The sequence below is a fragment of the Vipera ursinii genome (genome assembly GCF_947247035.1).
Source record: "Vipera ursinii genome assembly, chromosome: 5".
Lineage (NCBI taxonomy): Eukaryota > Metazoa > Chordata > Lepidosauria > Squamata > Viperidae > Vipera > Vipera ursinii.
Window position 1 is genome coordinate 62,948,208 of NC_139518.1, and position 22,284 is coordinate 62,970,491.

At 39.4% G+C, this 22,284-nt stretch overlaps 1 protein-coding gene across 3 annotated transcripts in view; it reads left to right on the forward strand.

Moving 5' to 3' along the window:
* The window catches only part of DOCK1 (dedicator of cytokinesis 1), a 455,801-nt gene that overhangs the window by 66,110 nt on the left and 367,407 nt on the right, over positions 1 to 22,284 (forward strand). For 2 of the 3 annotated variants that reach the window (XM_083364099.1, XM_083364097.1), the window contains 8 exons: positions 820 to 901; positions 1,714 to 1,852; positions 3,037 to 3,109; positions 5,125 to 5,204; positions 7,414 to 7,539; positions 8,386 to 8,510; positions 9,671 to 9,769; positions 21,089 to 21,161. In XM_083364099.1, the coding sequence (XP_083220225.1) occupies positions 820 to 901; positions 1,714 to 1,852; positions 3,037 to 3,109; positions 5,125 to 5,204; positions 7,414 to 7,539; positions 8,386 to 8,510; positions 9,671 to 9,769; positions 21,089 to 21,161 (797 nt within the window). Of the gene's footprint in view, positions 1 to 819; positions 902 to 1,713; positions 1,853 to 3,036; positions 3,110 to 5,061; positions 5,205 to 7,413; positions 7,540 to 8,385; positions 8,511 to 9,670; positions 9,770 to 21,088; positions 21,162 to 22,284 lie in introns of all 3 variants that reach the window. The other variant, XM_083364098.1, reaches the window with a different exon arrangement.

A 22,284-nucleotide genomic window follows, 5' to 3' on the forward strand; every position in this document is an offset into this window, starting at 1 on the left:
TTTTTCTGAAAGAGATGGATGTTTTCTCATCCTAGAACAGAATGAGAATGATAATAGTCAACATCACAGGTCTGCTTTGAGATCAGACAGGATGAAAGCTATGAAACAAATGATACATTACAAATATAAATGATTATTAAAATAGGTATAATGCTTTCTGTTTACAATCTGTATTTTAGAAATAAGCTGACACATCACTAGAAAATGAATTTGAGAAGGTTGTTTTGAATTTATTTTGTTTAAACATAGCATGTTGCTAATCTCTTTGCTGAAGCATTATGGTGAAAAAAAATGAGGCTCTTTGCACTCTGAGAGCATTTTTATTCAGTAACAATCAGAAGAAAAAACTTACTTTGTCTTTATTTCCATTTTTTATTTAGATCTCAGATATTTGTGTTCTTGCATGTGTCTGTCTATCTATCTATCATTTATATCAGACACATCAAACTCGTGACGTCGTGCGACGTATCGGAGTTTTTTCCCCATTGCCGGCAACCGGGTGGGCGCGGTTTTGTTGCGACGCGTCCGGCCCGCGAGCCGGCAGTTTGACACCCCTGATCTATATCATCTATCTGTGTATGTTAGTCTGCCTATCTATCTATCTATCTATCTATCTATCAAATAATTTTTTATACATTTTTACTTTATTAATTGTGAACTACCAAGAGTTATTGGGCAACCTATAAATTGTGCAAATAAATAAATCTGGTTTGCATCAGACTCTGAATAACTCCCTGTGTTTGTTTAAATATAATGTTAACATATTTTAATGTAAAACTGCTTTTTGCTTTCATAATGATTTTATTTTTATTTACATAGTGAGAATTATCTGGTGAGATGGTCAAGTTCTGGTCTACCTAAAGACATTGATAAATTACATAATCTTCGAGCGGTCTTTACGGTAAATATTATTTTTATATTTGTGATACTTACTTTATCCGCTTGCTTCAGTATTTTCCATGTTGTACCAGAATATGTATTTTGCTTACAAAGAGCCTTAGGTTAATTTTTTGGTAGCTCTAGAAAGGGGAAGAGTCCATTAAATATTATGGAGCTGGGCCTTCCATTCTGGCACTATAGCATAAATTAAAAGAAAGCCAAAAGTAGAAAATTTCAAAGACCGAGATAGCTAGGAATATTGGGTCCAAATGTATCCGTTCTTAATAAAGCTAGAAGCTTTGGTAAACTATGACATAAATGATAAAAAGATAGACAAATGGTTTGATGGTAGAAAAAGCCTTCTATTCCTGCAAGTGTTATTTCCAGTTTCTCTGCATATGTACAATCATTAGCCCTGGGTGGAGTTTTCATGCTTTTTCAGGACTGGCGATGTATTTGGAGAAGACTGTCTTAAGCAGATGTGCCTCATAAGCTTTGTTTACTCTTTGTTAATGCATTTAAAATCTACATGGATTTCCCTATGGTGTCATTAAAATAACATTTTCCCATCCTCTCTCCAAAATAAACAAATCTGAATCCTTTTCACAGTTGGAGGGAAAATAGCCTTTTAATCTAGCAAAATTATTCAAGATTCTATATAGCTTTTAAGTGGTCCAAGTAAATATATCCCTTAACTGTCCTTATGAACATTTGGCTGTGTAAAAAGGGATTGTCAAAATGAAGAAATGACAGGCTAAATAGTAAAACTTCAGTATGAATTGTAAAATAGCTGTGAGAGAGAATTTTGTAAAGAAAAAAAAATCACATTTCTAGGACCTTGGCAGCAGTAAAGACCGGAAAAGAGAGAAGATCAGTTTTGTGTGTCAGATAGTACGAGTTGGCAGAATGGAACAAAGAGAGAACAACACAAGGAAACTAACTTCTGGGTTACGGCGACCTTTTGGTGTAGCAGGTAATCCATTCTTATATACAGTACATTGTCAAAATGTTTTGCAAATAATAGCAGCTGCTGGGGATTGAGGTGATCTGACCTACCTACAATCTTTTTGTAACATATTTTTTTGCATACAGGAAGTCCTGGACTTATGATAGCAATTGGGACTGACATTTCCATCACAAAGTCGCGGTTCTAAACTACGACCGCATTGCTTAGTGATGGCAGTCCCTGCACTTTCAGTTGCCATTATTAACTGGATCACACAGTCGTTAGACAAGGACAATTCCTATTATCTTCCCACAACCAAAGTCAGTGGAAAAGTTGGCAAGAGGTTGCAAATTCCTGACCTGCAGGTAGTAAAAGGTTGCAGGATGGGGGAGGAAGGGAGGATGTTGTGAGAACTGCTGCATGGATTGAAGAGGTGATGCTAGGGAGTGTGCAAGAGGTGCTACATGGGTCAGGAAGGTGCATAAGGGTGCGAGGGTATGTGTGAGAGCTGCGGCACAGTGGGTGCACGGGGATCCAAGGGGGTACACAAGAGGCCAGCACAATGTGAGCACAGTATGACTTGCTATCCAACAGGAACCTACAGTAAATGGCAGTGGGGAGACCAGTTAGCTCAATTCATTGGGGCCAGTAGCTTCTTCCCTTCCTCCCATAAGGAAAACTTTGAGGTAGACTTTTAGGGAACCAAACTGTGGCCTTTGCTGTTGGAGAGAAGACTGTGGCCAAATCCCCTGTTTCCAGAGTAGAGTGTCATGGCAATGGGGCTCACTCTGGCTCAGCCCGTTGTTCTTTTCTTTAGGATAATAGAAAAGATGTAAGGACATTTCAAGAGCCCTTGGATAAGGCACCTGCCTATCTTATGAAACACAACCGTGGTTTTCTTTTCCTGGCTTTCGCTGATTCCTATCAATTTTAATGCTTTAAGTTTAAAAAATATTTTGTATAGTTATAGTTATAGATATGGATGTAGATGTTGATACAGATATATTCATTGGTTAATGCCCTTAAATACCCAATATTACTTCTGAAAGACTCCACCTTGTTTTACTGATACGAGTGAAGCAAGTTTGTCTTTGAACAGAGTAACATTTCTTGCTATAAAATAATTCCAAGTGGTCTGTTATCGTCAGTGTTTGCCACACTTTTCCATTATAACTTAATCCTTAAGGATGCTTGTTTCTCTTTGAATTCAGTGATGGATATAACTGACATAATTAATGGGAAAGTAGATGATGAAGACAAGCAGCACTTCATTCCATTTCAACCGTAAGTGCAAATTAATACAGAAAAGTAATCAGGACTGATAGCCAGAATAGATGGGTTATGATTGTTTGTTAAAAATAAACACTCAAGGTTTTGAAAACAGGAAGAATAAAAAGCTAAAGGGACAGGACAGTTTTGGAAGAAAAAATGGTTTACTTCAGAACTAACCTATGTGATTAAGCAATCCCTTCCCAAAGAATTAAATAGCCAGCTCTGATTTTGCTTTGTAAAGTTAAGATAATTTCAGTGTTCCTATAGGCACTGTAGTCCTGTATTGTGAAATAAGTTTGTGAATATATTTTCTATTTAGCTTTACAGTTAAAAATCTTGAATTGTTAGTACCATTCGTGGATAAGAATCAGAGATGCGGATACTGGAATATTAATAGTTTCAAATATGTACAGTTCATTTTAGAACTGTTTTGCTTTGTTTCAATAAAATGAGATCTGTGCATAAAATATTTGGACTAAGATAAAAGCTTGAATACAAGATTTAAAATATACTATTTTAAATTTAAAGAAAAAATCAAGATCCATGAATGTGAATTGTTTAGATCTTGTAGCAGACGTTAGAGAACAGTGATCCTCAGGGTATGGCAAAATTTATTTATTAAATCTATTTATCAATGTTTTAAAACTGGAATACAGTCTAGGCTCTGTGACTAGTGGCTAATGATAGTGATTGAGCAGAAGAGCATCATTTGTTCCATAAGCTGATTGTGGAATGTGTTTGCATTTTTTCTTTTATATATGCAAACATAAATTTATATAAAAATTATATAATAGAAACAAATGAACATTACTTGAGTGCATCTATAATAGCATGTGTTGCTTAAATAAAAAGAAAATCAAATAGTGTAAATCAGTATAAATCATGGCAAATTTAAAACTTATCAACTTCAATTCCCAGAGTTCCCCAGCCAACTCTGTGAATTGAAGTCCACAGATCTTAAATTTGCCAAAGTTGGACACTCCTGGTATAAAATGAAAATCTCAATGAGAGAATAAAATTGGGCTTGAGATAAATGAAACAAAACTCCACTTGCTTAATTAATAGTTTCTTGGTGATATATTCTCAAAGGATACCTATAATATTATTTTGTGTTATATTATGAATTGTCTGTTTATATATTTTTAAAAGCATGCAGGTTAAAAATGAAATGAGGTACTTCATGGATCTGGGAAATTTTTGAAATAAAATATTTTCCATTCATGTTTTATAGCTTTTTTATGTATTACGCTCAATTAAATTATTCTTTTATCAAGAATGAGTTATATACAATTTATGAAGACTTTCCTGTTATTTATTTTGTATTGGATCTTTCTTGTGTTACTTGGTATTTTTCTTTCCATGTGTTGGATTTTGGGTGCCAGTGAAATAATATAACAGCTGTCAGTAAGCATGGGGCCAAATTGCTCTGGGGTGGTAGATGACATTTTTATAAATACTAGATTTCATTTGTTAACTTCAGTATTTTCATCCCTTCCATCATGTAGCAAAATTGTTTCATGGATTTTCTTGATTGTTTCCAACCCCACTAAGCTACTTTTATTTGTAGTAGCTTTCTGCTTTTTGTTATTTGTCATTAGAATTGTAGTCAATTCATTTCATCCCTCAAACTGGGCTTTACTGGCCCATGGGGTGGTATGTTTTACATTTTGGTGTTGTTATTTTACATGTAACTTTTTTCAGGCTTTCCATCTCTATTCTACATACCTATGATAAATCTGGATTGTGTTTTTTTCTGAAATCATAAATTCATTTCTCCTTATTAGTTTCCTGATTGATTATCTTTCTGTGTCTTCCTTTTTTTTCCCTTTGTCTTGTGCTGACTAACAAATACTCTTTGTCACCTGTGTGATACTCTCTGTCATGTCTTTGTTCTATGACTTCTGGTTTTCTGCCCCTTCCATCTTTGTTACCTTTTGGTGTTGGTCGTCATGTGCATTCTCCAGGCTAGCATTGGATAACACCATTCGACACAAGCAGTTGAACATATCATCCCGTTTTTCACCCAGGGTGGCAGGGGAGAATGATTTCCTTCAGACTGTAATAAACAAAGTGATTGCTGCTAAAGAAGTTAATCATAAGGGTCAAGGTAGGTATTTTCCTTCCCTTAAGTTGTTAGCATTAGCAACGATTAGGAAAGTAATCGATTTTGTACTAAAACTATTGAGTGGTTCTTAACGTGGGAAAGTGTTCTTGTTTCTGATTTGCTATTCTTTTGCTTCATGAAGAATGACAGTCATTCTGAAGCCATGTTTTAAAACAAGCATTTATCATTTTTGCATCTTTCACTGACATGTAAATCATTCATCATCTTATTAATGTACTTTTCAATTTTTTTACTGTAAAAAAATCTTAATTTGAGATCATGGTTAGTTGACTGTATCAAAAATAATAAATCTATCTGAGCTTTATATTTAAGATGCTATATGCTTTTTGTTATTCAGTTTATTATTTAGCGCTGCCTTAATAAAAAAAATTGGACATGGATGTAGAAACCCTTTTCAAGATACTTTAGAAATAGCTGCTTGCTTCTTGTAAAAGTTATTTAAAAGTTTATTAAAAGATTCTTTTTGTTTTTGTCTTAAAGATTGTTTTTAAGAAAACAAAAGGGTTATGTTAATTTTTCTGTGTATCAGTGCCGCAATTTGTTAACTTGTAAAATAAACTAAATACGGATTATTATTTTTTTTAAAAAGTGTTGAAATAATTTTATAAGGTCATATTGTCCAGTTATCAAAATAAAGCCAAATAGTTGTGGTTAGTGGATGAACACACAAAAACTCATTTATTCGCCATTATTCTGCAAACGGGTACAGTATCATAACTATTTTAAAAGGTTACCGTATGTATAGAGCAAACACAAAATCTGCCAAAATGAGCCCCTGCCCTCTTTAAAATTAGATAATTTTAATATTATTTAGATAAGGCTCTTTTGGGGTTGGCTGCCACAAAATTGTAATCTGTACTGTGCAGAAAAGAAAAATATACCCACTCCTTATAGATTAAAAAAATGAGTGGTGTGGTGGCCTAGTGGTGAAGATGCTCACCTCCCACTCGGATGGTTGAGGGTTCAATCCTAGGTAGCGGCAAATGTTTTTCTCCAGGGGCACAAAGAAAATATCTGCTAACAATACCACGTGGCATCAGTAAGGGCATCCGGCCAAATGAACGCTCAACTCCATCCAGTCACCCTGGCTCTTTCCCAAATTAAGGGATTAGAGGGTGATTAAAAAAAGGGGGAGATTGAATACGGACATTTGATCAATATTTTGTAGCACCACCTTTATGTTAGAAATGCTGTTAGTTTTAGAATCTTAGTCTGAATTGTTCATAAATATTGAAAATATTTGTGTACATATATCTAAACAGCTATCCTTAAATAATTACTACAGTTTTACTCATTTCATTGGCCCCGGGTATTGTTATTATAAGGTTTATTTATATTGCATAGTCTGTGTTGAGTTATTTTGATTACTTTTTCTCTACATAATGATCACATTTTTCAAATATGGCATTGGTTTCTCCGTTCTACATTAATATGGATGATGGAAGATACAGGGTTGTCAAACAAGAGGAAGCAGTTCTTTCTGTAATATGTTGTTGATCAAAATTAGGATAGTCCCAGCTTAGAAAACAGATTTAAATGAGATAACAAATAAAAGTAGGTATTAGTTATGTTGTCTGAAATCTGTGTTTTCATTCAGGAGAACTATATCTCTGGTTTAATTAAGAAAGAAATAGCAGTCAAATATGGAATGGCTTTATTTAACTACTTAAAATAAATACAGGTAGTCCTCAACTCGCGACCATTCATTAGTGACCATTTGAAATTACAAAGGCACTGAAAAAAGTGATTTATGATTGGTTTTCACACTTACATTGTTGTAGCATCCCCACAATAATGTAATCAAAATTCAATTAATAGTATTTATGACAGTTACACTGTCCTGGACTCATGTGATCGCTATTTTTAACCTTCTGAGCCAGCTTCGGACAAGTAAAGTCAATGGGAAAGCCAGATTTGCTTAATGACTACATGATTTACTTAACTACTGCAGTGATTTGCTTAACAAGTGTGGGTGAAAGGTTGTAAAATGGGACACGTCACTTAACAACTGTCTTACTTAGCAATGGAAACTTTGGGTTTAATTGTTATAAATTGAGAAGTACCTTTAGATACTTCTTTCTCTGAATTCTGCTTTTATTCTTACATATTATTTTTTTTTAAAAACCCAATGCGTTAGACTGTATGTGAAACCCTCAGTTTATGAAATAATATTTTGTACTAAATTCTACAGGTCTGTGGGTGACACTGAAACTTCTTCCAGGAGACATACATCAGATACGAAAAGAATTTCCTCACTTAGTTGATAGAACCACAGCTGTGGCACGGAAAATGGGCTTTCCAGAAATTATTATGCCTGGTAAGGTTATACAATGATAAAATTAAAGATGTTGGTATAACATAGGCATACGCTAAGCCATGAAGTTGTATTAAATAGTATTTGGAGAAATTAAAAGTTGTTTGTTGTCAAAAATATGAAATCTAGAATTATTTCAACTCTATTTGGATGATTTAACATAAAAAAGATCTAGTTAAGTTCTGTCTATCTTTTCTTTGAGGCAAAAGGCATAACTCAGTATCTGTATTTGTTTATGAATGTGCTGCATCAATAGGAATCAGTTGTCATGCATAGCAGGCCTTCACTTATTCACAGAGCAGATAATTCTTTGGAACAGCCATGATGGCGTGTGGTTAGAATGCAGTATTGCAGACTAATTTTGCTGACTGCCAGCAGTTCAGTCCTGACCAGCTCAAAGTTGACTCAGCCTTCCAGCCTTCCGAGGTCGGTAAAGTGAGGACCCAGATTGTTGGGGGCAATATGCTGACTCTATAAACTGCTTAGAGAGTGCTGTAAATCACTGTGAAGGGGTATATAAGTCTAATTGCTATTGCTATTGTATGTGGACTGCAAATTATGAGTTATTGTTAAAATGTTTTTTTCTGTTAGATGATAGCCTTGAAAGTTACTGTACATTCAACAGTCTAAAACACAAACTCAGAGAAAGATAAATAAGTGCTGCTATTCTAGCACGCATTCCCTGTAAATGTAGCATTGAAATTATTATAGCGTAGAGGAAAGTGTAAGAAAAAAACACATAACAAACATAAGCCATCATAATTCTTAAAATTTGTTTTCTGCTTTTGTAGGATACTGGCTAATCGTAAAATATTAAACCAGTGAATTGTTCTTCTCTTTTGTTTCCAGGTGATGTCCGTAATGATATTTATGTAACATTAGTTCAAGGAGACTTTGACAAAGGCAGCAAAACTACAGCAAAGAATGTAGAGGTTACAGTGTCTGTTTATGATGAAGATGGAAAAAAATTAGAGGTATTTTTGTGGAAAATTGATACCTGATTTTGGATTAGTTCAAAATGATGTGTTTGATTATTCAGATACTTATTAAATCATGGATAAATATTTTTAAAGCATGAATCCCCCTCCTTTCTCTCTTACACATTTACCGGATAATTTAATGGCACACTTTTTCGGATGCTGCCATTTATTTCAAGAATAATAGTTTTACAACTGGAATCCAGAAACTCAGAATCTTGTGAAATTGCATTACATTATTTGATTTCCCTAATAGGTGTAATTATAATTGTCTTTATCGTCAGTGGTATTCTCTGTTCTTTGTCAGCTCTAAAGATAACTATAGATGACTACAAAGGAGCTTCACAAACCTATTTGATTTTCTTCAAGTACTGCAGTATTAGAAAAACAAGCTCCCTTCATTCTTTTCCTCATTAACAAAGTATATGGTAGTTAAAGATGAACAATATTCCCGAGTTCTTAAGAGTATTTTTCAGCATTATGGCCACAATCAAATCATTGTTACTGTATTTACGACATTTGGCGGGGTCAAAAAAAAAACTGAGTATCAGTTCCACTGAAAGCATTTTAATATGTAAGAAAGCGTTTCAGGTAGTCCTCGATTACAACCACAGCCGACACCAGAGTTTCCATTGCTAAATAAAGGGGTCGTTAAGTTTTGAGTCATGCCTGATTTTACGATTTTTCTGGTTACAGTTGTTAAGCAAATCACTGCAATTGTTAAGTGAACCTTGTGATTGTTAAGTGAGTCTGGCTTCTCTCATTGACTGCTTATCAGAAGCTAGCTGGGGAAGGTGACAAATGCAGATCACATGACCCCCCAGGACACTGCAACTGTCCTCAATACATGCGGTTGCTCAGTGCAAGGACCAGCTGTAGGTCACTTTTTTCCCCAGTCCTGTTGCAACTTTGAATGGTTGCTAAAGAAACGGCTGTACATCAAGGATGACCTGTGTAAATATGCATATTATTGCTGTTACATATTTTTAAGATTTCACTTCCCTGTATTACAAAAACGTTTTCTGCATGCTATTTCTATGCTATTACATCTGAATGTAAAAGCTAATTTTTTATTTTGATTGTCTCTTTAAGTATAATAATATTTTCTTACACCCTCAACTGCTGTTTTGACTTCTGCTTTGTTTCCTTGTTTTCAGAATGTGATATTTCCTGGGGCCGGAGATGAAGCTCTTTCAGAATATAAATCTGTTATATATTACCAAGTAAAGCAACCCCGCTGGTTTGAAACTATAAAGGTATACTTGGCATTAAATTTTTTAAAAGAAATGTATAAGAGAGATTTTTTAAAAGAAATGTATAAGAGAGATACAGAACCTCTTGGTATCCATGCCAGAATAATCTTTCTGTGTTGCTAAGGACTAGTATAGATGAAGTCCTTGACTGATACACATTCTCTCTGTTTCTTTCTCTGTATATCTTCCAGTCAAGGCAGCTTGGATATCCTTGTTCTTACTTTTCTTGTATTAGATAGCAGAACTATTGTTGTGCTTTGGCCTTGTTTCCTAAACATGTTTTTCCCCTTAACAACAACAACCCTTTCTGGTAGATCGGGCTGAGAGAAGTGACTGGCCAAAAGTGAGCTTGCCTGCTTGAGGTGGGACCTCGACCTAAGAATTTATCCTAAGAAAATCAGATTATTTGTTATCCATCTGATTTTACTATCAATTTGGTAGAGGGTTCAGTTAAGATTCTGTTGTATCACTTGTTAACAATTATTTTAGCCAAAGGTGCCAGGGATTAAACTTTCTGTATGTAAAGCATGTGGCCTGTCTCTAATTAATATCTTTCCTGAGTTTTAACAGTAATAAAAAGGCTACTTAGAGAAGATCATCTGGCATAGTGTTTCATTAACATGAATTTTAGTTTACCAAGCTGTATTAAATAATATTTAATGCCTATCTTTAATAATATGCCAATAAAGTCAGTATTTCCATTCTTCTCATGTTGCTTTCACCTTGTAAGGAGTGGGACACGTTTATATTCAACAAAGTTGGGACAGAGTTCTTCACATTTTCAAAGAAAATCAAATAGCCTTGTTTTGAGAAGAAGCAGATATGAAGTAGGATTTTTTTTCCCAAATTGGAAATACATAAGAAATAAAAAAAATCAGTTTGCAGATAGTCCATGACTTACAGCCACAATTGAAACCAAAATTTGTTGCTAAGTGAAACATTTGATAATTGAGTTTTGCCCGATTTTTACAAACTTTCTTGCCACAGTTGTTATGAGTGAATCACTGCAGATGTTAAGTTAATAATGTAGTTGTTAACTGAATCTAGCTTTCCCATTGACTTTGCTTGTCAGAAGGTTGCAAAAGGTCATCTCATGACCCCGTGGCACTGGAACCATCATAGGATCTGAATTTTAATTTCATGACCATGGGGATGCTGCAACAGTCATAAGTCACTTTTTTCAGTGCTGTTGTAACTTTGAATGGTCACTAAATGAATTCCTGTAAATCAAATACGACCTGTATTTTAGCCACAAAATTTCCATATTCATTACAGGTACTCCTCGACTTACAACAGCTCGTTTAATAACCGTTCAAAGTTACAACAGCACTGAAAAAAGTAACATGACCGTTTTCACACTTACAACTGTTGTGGCATTCCCATGGTCATGTGATCAAAATTCAGACTCTTGGCAATTGACTCATATATATGACGGTTGCAGTGTTCTGGGGTCATGTGATCCCCTTTTGCAAACTTCTGACAAGCAAAGTCAATGGGGAAGCCAGATTCACTTAATAACCATGTTACTAATTTAACAACTGCAATGATTCATTTAACAACTGTGGAAGGAAAAGTCACAAAATGGGGCAAAACTTGCTGAACAAGTGTCTCACTTAGCAACATAAATTTTGGCTCAATTGTGGTTGTAATTCAAGGACTACCTGTGTAGCTTTGTGTATCATCTAATGCAGACATGTCAAACTCGCAACATCACGTGACTGCGCAATGTATCGGGACGGTTTTCCCATTGGGGGTGTGCATGGCTTCCTCATGACGCATCCGGCCCATGGGCCGGCAGCTTGACACCCCTGATCTAATGGATTGTTTTTAAATGATCAGTGACCTGTTGCAACTTGACTGAGAAAGACAGATAGTTTCCATTTTTGGACTGTCACTGTGACCAATTTGCAAGACACTTTGATCACATCCATCAAAACCTAGCTTTCAGAATTAGTTCAATACATGTGGTGTAGATGTGCAGAGCATTGTCTGATTCAATTATGTTGGATGAGTTTCAGTTGCTGAAATCAAAGTATGTTGAAAAGATGCTTGGTCAGGCTTGGCCAAACATTTACATCTTTGACATTTTTAGTTTACTATATTTAATGCAGAGAAACCTAATCGGAAGCTAAAGAAAAAACAACGCTGCTCTTGTCACTCACAAGTCCAGAAATATTTGGATACAACTGATTGTCTTGAACCCCATTCAGCCCAGTTGCAAGTCTGATTTTGAAAGTGAAATTACTCTTGTTTTTCTAGTGTAATAATCTGCTCTAAGGGAAGATGCAATCATTTTGAGTCTCTGAGACTTTTTCTCCATCCCCAAGACTAAGAACAGCATACACTTTGCATGCATCTGATAGGATGGGCTGAGATCCACAAACCTTATGAGACAACTTTTTTAGGATGCCATAAGATTATTAATTTTAGATCTCTCAGGAGCTTTTAGCACCTTCCACTATCATGTGCTTTCCTACATAGGCTGTTTTAGTTACAATGTGAAGGCTCTATACCACAGTGATTTTTTCTCCACCTTGGTTGGCTATTTTAGAAAGTGATACTTGGAGATTATTACCTTGCTCTGTGGTAATTATGGAAGGAGATTCCAAATATGAAATATATCTGATTTTTTTTTAAATCTAGAGGAAGCCACTGGAAAGATTATCAATGGATTTGGGATGAAGTATCACCAAAATTCACAAGACTTCCACCTTTAACTTTCTTTTAACCTTCCTTCTTACCTGACACAGCAAGGCAGCCAACTATCTTAAGCACTGCTTTTTCCGGGTAGGGAAATACACGTGGATTAATAAAATGAGATTGATTCCAGATACGTCTGTGTTTACCTCTCCAGTTACGTGGTGATTGTGTCATTTCACAACAGTTTGCTCTTTCCCCAAAAGTGTTTGTTGAATAGCTTGGAATATACTTGTTTTCAACAAAGTCAGGTACTTAGATCTTACTTTGCATCAGGTACTTAGATCTGGTATCTTACTCCTTGGACTATTGCAGGGAGGAAGGGATGGCTTTGAAATTGGTTCAAAAACTTCAGCTAGATCAAAATAGAGTGGTTAGGCTACTGACAGAGAACGGCTGATATGAGCCTATTATGTCAGTGTTTTGCTATGTTTTTTGACTGTGAGTCAGCTTCTAGGTGTAATTTGGAGAGAATAGTGCTTAAGGCCAGGCTGTCTGAAAGAGGTATCACCTACCTTGTTTACTATTGGGATGATAGAATTTGCACTTGAAGTGCTTCTCTAGATACTTCTGCTGAATGAGAAATAATGAGTAGCTTTCAGAAAAAGGCCTTTTCTAATAGTCAGGTCCAAGCTATTCAGTAATTTTCCTATAGGGGGGAAGACTGTTGTGGTATTTTCTGCATCATAATAAAGACTTTTTTATTTTGCCAAATTGAGGAATTACTTTGATGATCTACAGTGTAGGTATTTTGTAAATACTATTACTACTGCTACATCTATGCAGTTGCTATTCCCTAGGCATTGGTTTAATATAATGTATTGCTAAAAACAATACCGTGCTTTTATATTGACTTACCTTTTAATGGGTTGTATAGAGAATTTCTATAATATAATATGCTTAATTTTTTTTTGCCCAAGATGGCGACAGTTGTTTTCTGAGCTCCGTGCTCTCCGCGATGGGCCCTAAATGGGATATTTGGGAAGCCCAACCATGGCGTAGTGACCCAACTGAGGGTTAGAGATGCTAGCAGCAGCTGAGCGCCGCTTTCAGTGGTGCGGAGGCTCTCCTCTCCCCCTCAAAAATCTTTCCGGCCTGAAGATCGGCCGAGGCCTGGCTGTACCGTTTGAACTGCTGCTGACATTCCAGGCGCTTTGCATTGCAGAGACAGCAATAGTGGGTGGTTTCCTGGAGCGGCGTGGAGACCTGGCCGTCTGAGCTGCTGCCGGATGCTTTCTTAGACCACAGAGATGTAATCAGCAGACGGGTGCCGTTTTTTAACAGCTTAGAGGCTGCCTTTTCCTTCTGGAAGGCCTGCCGGCCTGAAGATCGTTTGAGGCGTGGCCTTGCCGTTTGAATTGCTGCTGGGCACTTTTCTGCAACTCGGAGATATGAAAAGCGGGTGGGCGCCATTTTCAACGGCGCAGAGATTCCCTTCTCGATGGCTTGTGAACTCTCCGTGGCATGGCCTTCGTACTTTGCTTGGTTGGGAGGGGCCTGGTTTGAGCCCCCTAGATTGGCTGACTTACACTGTCTTGATATGCAAGACTGTCTCCTTAACGCCCGGTTGGGTGGAGAAGGGCAGAATACGAACATTTGTCCCTGCCCCTATGGCTTCCCATTGCCAGTCCGGCATGGTCCCGGGATCAGTCCGCGGTGAGAGGGCGGTCTGGATTGGTCATCAACCACCCACTGATGTGAGAGATCAGTGGGACAGGTTTTTCCCGGTACTTTGGGCTCAGTCCATCATAGGTGGGTTCCCTCAGTGGCGGTGAGAGAGCCGCTGTGGTTGCTCTGCCTGGCTGACTCGGGTGAGAGCCGAGTTGAACTGAATTGGTGGACTGAGATATATTCTGGCCTTAATTTAACATCATTATTGTCATCTATCCATTTGGTTATATTGCCCTATGCGGTTTTTTTTATTATACTATGGCCCGTATTCAGTACTCTAGCACGGACTTATTTGCTCTCAGGGGGGCTCCTCCCTCCTGGATACGACCTATTGCCATGTCCCTTTCTTCCCTTAAGGATGGGCCCAATTGTTGGGACCCTGAGAGGTGGTTGGGCTTAGGTAGGGGCCTCTGCTATAAACTGGTATGTTTTTAGCCAATTATTTTAAAGGGTTAGGGAGGGGGGAGAATGGTAGGGAGGGGAGGGAATCGGGCTGTGTTTCTCCAGCTGGCTGTCAGTCTGGGCCTATAACGGTTCCCGGTGAGATGGGGTTGGGGGCATGGACTTTTGGTTCCGTTAGTACTGGGGTGGGGTTGCAAATCCCCACGACGATGGGGAATGGCAGCAGGTGGTTACGTGCAGTCTTCGAGCGGTGGCGTTCTCCGACGCTCCGGTTGGCCCCCTTTTATCCGGGATTGATGGGGATCAGGACCCTGGGCTCAGGCTTGTGTATTTTAATGCCAGATCCGTTGCGAACAAGGCTCCCCTCGTCCGTGATCTGATCGAGGAGGAACACGCGGATCTGGCATGCATCACAGAGACCTGGTTGGGCCCAGAGGGCGGTGTCCCTCTGATTGAGTTGTGTACTACACCAGCCGCGGGCTCAGGGCAGGGGTGGTGGGGTGGCGGTGGTTATTCGGGAGACCTTATGTCTGAGGGAGACCACTGTTGTACAGATAGGCGGGAGTGAGTCCCTCCTCTTGAGATGTGGCCCTCAGGCTCAGTTGGGCCTGTTGCTAACATACCTGGCGCCCAGCTGTGTGGCAACAACCCTGCCTGAGCTGCTCGACACTCTCTCAGGGTTGACGGTGGAGTTCCCCAGACTCATTGTTCTGGGTGACTTCAACCTGCCTTCCCTGGGAGTATCGTCAGAGTTAGCTCGGGAGTTCATGGCCTCCATGATGGCCATGGACCTGACTCAAGTAATTCAGGGTCTGACTCACGGGAGGGGTCACACTCTTGACCTGGTTTTCTTATCTAGACAATGGTTGGATGATCTGGGAGGGGGCTTACCAACTATTGTCCCCCTGTCATGGTCCGATCATTATCTCCTACGGCTGCTCTTCCGCTATGTCACCCCCCGCTGCTGGGCTGCGGAACCGACCAGGTGGTTCAGCCCCAGGCGCCTAATGGACCCTGATCGGTTCCAGATGGCGCTTGGGTCTGTTCCTATCTCCCTCACTGACAGCTCGGCCGACACCTTAGTGGATGCCTGGGAAAGGGCTGCCACTGAGGCGCTCAACCGTGTTGTCCCCTTGCGACCCCTAACCCGACACAGATCCCGGTGGGCTCCGTGGTTTTCTTCGGAGCTCCGGGAGATGAAACGTCAGAGACGGGGTCTAGAGTGCTGTTGGAGATCCAGCCGATCTGAGCCTGACCGATTGTGACTAAGAGCCTTTACAAGGTCTTATCTCGCTGCAATGAGGACGGCGAAGTCTAATTACTTCGCTACCCTCATCGCGTCCGCAGATAATCGCCCAGCCACCCTGTTTCGGGTTACTCGCTCCCTCCTTCATCGGGAGGAGAGGGAGGATCCCTTGCAGGGACAGGCCAAGGAGTTCAGTCGTCATCTTGCGGATAAAATTGCTCAGATTCGAGCCGGCTTGGACTCTACGTGGACAGAATCTGACAGGGAGGATTCGAGTGGTCTTGAAAGTGTTATCTGGACTGAGTTCGATCCTATGACCCCCGATGAGGTGGACAGGATCATGAGGAGGCTGAGCTCTACCACCTGTTTATTGGACCCGTGCCCCTCCTGGCTGGTTTATGCAGCCTGGGAGAAGACACGAGGCTGGTTCCAGGCAGTAATAACTGCTTCTTTGAGCAAGGGTGTTTTCCCTTCTGCCTTGAAAGAGGCCCCTCCTGAAGAAGCCCACCCTGGACACGGCGATTTTGAATAACTATCGTCCTGTCTCCAACCTTCGCTTTTTGGCGAAGGTTGTTGAGAGTGTAGTAGCGCATCAGCTTCTTCTGTTCCTGGAGGAAACTGATTATCTCAACCCGTACCAATTGGGTTTCAGACCTGGGAATAGCACAAAGACAGCATTGGTCGCACTGATGAATGATCTCTGGCGGGCTCGGGACAGGGGTTGTTCCTCTGTCCTAGTCCTATTAGACCTTTCAGCAGCTTTTGATACCATCGACCATGGTATCCTACTGCGGCGTCTCAGGGCCTGGGAGTGGGAGGCACCGTTTTACGGTGGTTCTCCTACCTCCTGGGCCGCTCGCAGTCGGTGTTGACGGGAGGACAGAGGTCCACCCCGAGATCTCTCGTTTGTGGAGTCCCTCAGGGGTCCGTGCTCTCTCCCCTCCTGTTCAACATCTACATGAAGCCGCTGGGTGAGCTCATTCATGGGTTTGGGGTGGGGTATCACCAGTACGCTGATGATACCCAACTTTTTCTTTCCACCCCGACCCAACCCAGTGATGCCGTCATCGTGATGTCCCGTTGCCTGGAGGCGGTCCGGGTTTGGATGGGGAGAAACAGGCTTCGTCTCAATCCTGACAAGACTGAGTGGCTGTTCATACCGGCATCTCGGGCTGACCAGCCTTCTCCATCATTAACAATAGGGGATGAGGTATTACCCCCTGTTGATAGGGCTCGCAACTTGGGAGTTCTCCTGGATTCACGGCTCAGTTTGGAAGATCATATAGAAGCCGTGACCAGGGGGGCTTTTGCCCAGATTCGCCTGGTGCGCCAGTTGCGTCCCTATCTGGACCAAGATTCCCTACGCACAGTCACCCATGCACTCGTGACCTCCCGATTGGACTACTGCAACGCTCTCTATATGGGGCTGCCCTCGAGGACCACTTGGAGGCTTCAGCTGGTGCAGAATGCTGCTGCGCGAGTTGTGATGGGGGTTTCCCAATACTCCCATGTAACACCTCTTCTCCGTGAGCTACATTGGCTTCCGGTTGCCCTCCGGGTGAGATTCAAGGTGCTGGTAATGACCTATAAAGCCCTAAATGTCTTGGGTCCGGACTATCTAAGGGAACACCTGCTGCCGGCATCATCTTCCCATCGTCCTGTGCGTCCCTACAGGGAGGGTCTTCTCAGGGTACCGCCGGTTAATGAATGCCGGCGGGTTATTCCCAGGGGAAGGGCGTTCTCTGTGGGTGTGCTGCCCTATGGAACCAACTACCCACAGAATTCAGGACTGCCCCTGACTTTCGCTCATTTCGCCAGGACCTGAAAACCTGACTTTTCGATCTGTTTGGTCCAGACTGTGGGGTTGTTAATTTAACTGGGTTTTAGATTTACTCTTGGGGCTTGAATTTAATTTAATTGTTTTAATTGTTTTTAATTTTTTGTATTCATGGTTTTAACTGCCCTGTAAACCGCCCTGAGTCCTACGGGAATAGGGCGATATACAAATCCAATAAAATAAATAAATAAATAAATTGTTAAAATATCAAGAATAACATGGTAGCAGTAGTTCTTTGTTGTGAAATTTTTGGGAGATTAATATCACCGTATTTTCCGGCATATAAGACGACTTTTTAACCCATGAAAATCTTCTCAAAAGTCAGGGGTCGTCTTATACGCCGGGTGCTGAAACTTTAGGGACAGGGCTGGCTGGAAAACCTGGAGCGGATCTCCCATTTAGTCTGCGCAGGGAAAGCGGGACCAATTGGAGTAGAAGCTGCAGTCTGTGATTTTTTACAGGCTGGGGTCTGGGCGTCTTTCCTTCTAAAGTTGAAAAGCAGCTGTAGTCTATCCCAACTTGAAAGGCAGGTGGAGAATGCCGCAGCCAGAGCAGCTGCTTAGCTCTAAGGGCACATTTGACTCAGGAACTGGACGGGCTGGCTGGAAAACCTGGAGCGGATCTCCCATTTGGTCTTTTTTTTAAATCCCATTTATATCCCGCCCTTCTCCGAAGACTCAGGGCGGCTTACAATTTAAAGCACAAATCAATGTGCTTAGCAATATAGCCTTCATTCTATGTATATGCCTGCTTATTAGGGCTTCTCCCCCCCAGCAGCATTATTACAAAGTCAGCTTATTGCCCCCAACAATCTGGGTCCTCATTTTACCTACCTCGGAAGGATGGAAGGCTGAGTCAACCTTGAGCCTGGTGGGATGCGAACCTGCACTAATTGCAGGCAGCTGGTGTTACTGAAGGCTCTGCGCAGGGAAAGTTTTAGAGTGAATTAGGAAAAGTTTAATCCACTTGCACTGTTTTATGTTTACATGTTTGATGACAAACAGCCTTATGTTTATAGACAGTTTTCCTACTAAGTACCTGCATGTATAATAATAATAATAATAATAATAATAATAATAATAATAATAATAATAATAATAATAATAAGTTGGAAGGGACCTTGGAGGTCATCTAGTCCAACCCCCTGCTAAGGCAGGAAACCCTATACCATTTCAGACAAATGGCTGTCCAGTCTCTTCTTAAAAACTTCCAGTGTTGGAGCATTCACCACTTCTGGAGGCAGCTTGTTCCACTGATTAATTGTTTTAACTGTCAGGAAATTTTTCCTTAGTTCTAGGTTGCTTCTCTCCTTGACTAGTTTCCATCCATTGCTTCTTGTCCTGCTTTCGGGTGCTTTGGAGAATAGCTTGGCTCCCTCTTCTTTGTGGCAGCCCCTGAGATATTGGAACACTGCTATCATGTCACCCCTCACCCTTCTCTTCATTAAACTGCACATACCCAATTCCAGCAACCGTTCCCTATATGTTTTAGCCTCCAGTCCCCCAATCATCTTTGTTGGTAATTTGAATTAAAATTACCATATTAAAATCAAATCTGATGTTTTTAAATTTTTATTTGGTGTGCGTTGGAAGAAGGGTAGTCTTATATGGCGAGTATAGCCCAAACCCTATAATTTAACAGGAAATGTAGGGGGTCGTCTTATGCACCGGAAAATACGGTATATGAAGTGACCAAGAGAGTTAAAAGTTGACAGAACATTTGAAAGACTAAACAATGACAGAAAAAACAAAATTGGGAGATCTGATGTTTCTTGATAGCAATAAGATTAAACATCTGGATCATAAATGAAAGCGTGCTTTAACAAAATAAACATTCATTTATTTATTTATTAAATTTTTATACCGCCCTTCTCCCGAAGGACTCAAAGAACATCGTTCTTTGTAAGGAAGATGAGCGATCTTCCACTGTCTGGGAAAAAACACAGAACACCAGAATCTCTCCACCTTTTAGCTGTTCTAAATTTTGCTTTTAACAGTATCATTTCACTTTCCTCTGTCACCAGTGATTCAAATACAGAGGGATATTTATTTCATATATCTGAATTGCAATTTTAGGTATGACTAATTATTGGGCCACAGTAACACAGGAAGATTGAGCCAAAAATGCTTTTATCATATGCTGTATAGAAAAGATATCCAGAGGTTCAGTTCATGGGTAAACTATTAACTCTCAGACTTCTTTTATTAAAGTCTAGACTAGGAATAGTTAATCTAAGGAAGAAGAAGAGAAATGCTCTCATTAAGAGTATTATTAAAAGAAATGTACTTAAGGTTACATATATAGAGACATATTTTAGGTGGTAAAACTCTTTCAATGTACGAGGTCTAGAAACTTGTTTTTCTGAAGCAGGGGTCCCTGCTTTGATGATTATAATTCCTTTCAGTGTGCAAAATCTCGCATTAGTTCAGTAAAGGTCTAGTGAATGACATACTGACACAGTGAATTATTCATCTGAGGAGTTCTTGGCAGCTTAATTGTAGCCTAAATGAAAAGTCAGTCTGGGTTGTAGAACAAAAATTATTTAATGTTTTATTCTGCTTTTGGAAAAGAATATTGATTCTGTTTTGAGCATTTAGTTGTTGAACCTCTGGAGAGATAAGTTTTCTTATCAAAGAAGTGTTCCTGCTCTTCCAACTAGTCCAGTGATGGCGAACCTTTTAGAGACCGAGTGCCCAAATTGCAACCCAAAACCCACTTATTTATCGCTGGGTGCCAGGTGGGCATGGCCTACTGGGTGGTTGTGGCTGTGGTGGTCATGGAAGATTGGGTGGGTGTGGCCAAGGTGGGTGTGGTCACCTCACTGTCGCTCGTGGGGAGGGACACCTGTAGGGGGCAGCTGGTTGAAGAGGGACAATTACCACCTCTGAGGCATGGAGCGGGTGCCCACAGGGAGAGCTCTGAGTGCCGCCTCTGGCACCCGTGCCATAGGTTCGCCACCACTGAACTAGTCCTATGGTTTCAAATGCTTCAGTAAATGTTTAAAACAACATACTTTTGAAAATGTGGTTTTGCTGTTGTCATAACACTTTATAACTTCAAATCTGGAGAAAGGAGAAATGGGCTACTATTAATCAGGAAGGGAAGTTCCCGTGGCAATATTCATTTGCTGGTCCTTTTAAGCTTAAATACTTAAATTAGCTTAAATACTATTAAACACTGTGAGTGTTGAATTGACTGTTACTTTTCTGGATTAGGTAACAGATTTTTAGGATATTATGCTTGTATGTGTGTTTTGTGTATAATAGCTTGAACATTTGTGTCTGTGTGTACAAACACAGACACATACAATAGCTGTGTATTTTATATATTGATTGATCAAATTTAGGCACTGCCCATCTCACTCTCAGAACAACTCTGGGTGATATACAATTAAAAAATAATAACATATAAAATATTATATCTCAATATAATGTTGTATTTCCATAACTTTATCTTTTGTTTTGTCAAGGTTGCAATCCCCATTGAAGATGTAAACCGCAGTCACCTAAGGTTTACATTCCGGCACAGATCATCACAGGATTGTGAGTAATTCACACCACACCCACTGTTATCTTTTTTTAAAGCTAGAGTCTACTTTAAAGAAGAAATTTCTTTCCAATTTGAAGCCCTATTCTTTTGCCCTCTTGTCCTGATGCCTTTTCCTATAGTTTCTTCTTCTTTACACTTATTTAAGTAAAAACAATTAATAATATTGGGTATATGCTTCCTAGAAGCTGGCATTTGGGTATTTAGGACGTTTTTATAGAGAAAATAAATTAACTTGCTTGTATTTTTAATGGGTTGCTGTGATTTTCATTAGTCATGAAGTCTATGGGAAAGCTTGTTAGCATTTTACTTACAAGCCAAGTATTGACTTCACTTGTTAATGTTTCTGTTCGAAGTTGTTACATTTCAGTAAGATAAACTGGTATTTAGCTTGTTTCATGTCTATTATTAATAGAATATGGCTGATTTAACTAATGTTACTGAATTCGCTAAAAATCTAGCTTGAATTTTTATTGTAATATTGGCAGAAAAATCAAAAGTTTTAATTATTAATCTTCAGTGTTTATATTTAGAACTTGTAACATTTGACATTTTCATAATGGTTAATGTTTATGTGATTAAAGGGTTACTGTTTTGTTGTAAAATTAATCATTGAATGAAAGCAATAATTGTAACAAAAAAATGTAACAATTTCACTAATGAAAATGACGTAGTAATTTACTGATATATTTATGACCATTAACTACGAATTATATCAGTAGGAAGCATTTGTATTACGTTGCAGCAGATAGTGGGTGCCAGAATGATTAGACTTAGATTATTATATTCCTCATGCTATAGGGTTAGAACTGCTACATTGCTTTCTCATACATCTTTTTAGTTGCCGCTGGGTTGATCAAGGTTGTCCTTCAAATTCTCCTCCTCATTTTTGTTTGCACTGCAATTTGTTTGCCTTCTGGAAAAAGCTGAAGAATTTTCCTGGATTTTTTTTCCTGCCCTGGTAATATTCTGGTAATGGAAATCAAACTTCATAGCAGAAGTTGATCTTTTGTTCTGCTAAAGTAAAGTTTCAGGTCCTATTCAATGTACAGGTGATACTGATTCCATAAACACATACCATGGTTGAAGTTTAGAAGATGAGAAGAAAGAAGGTTGGGA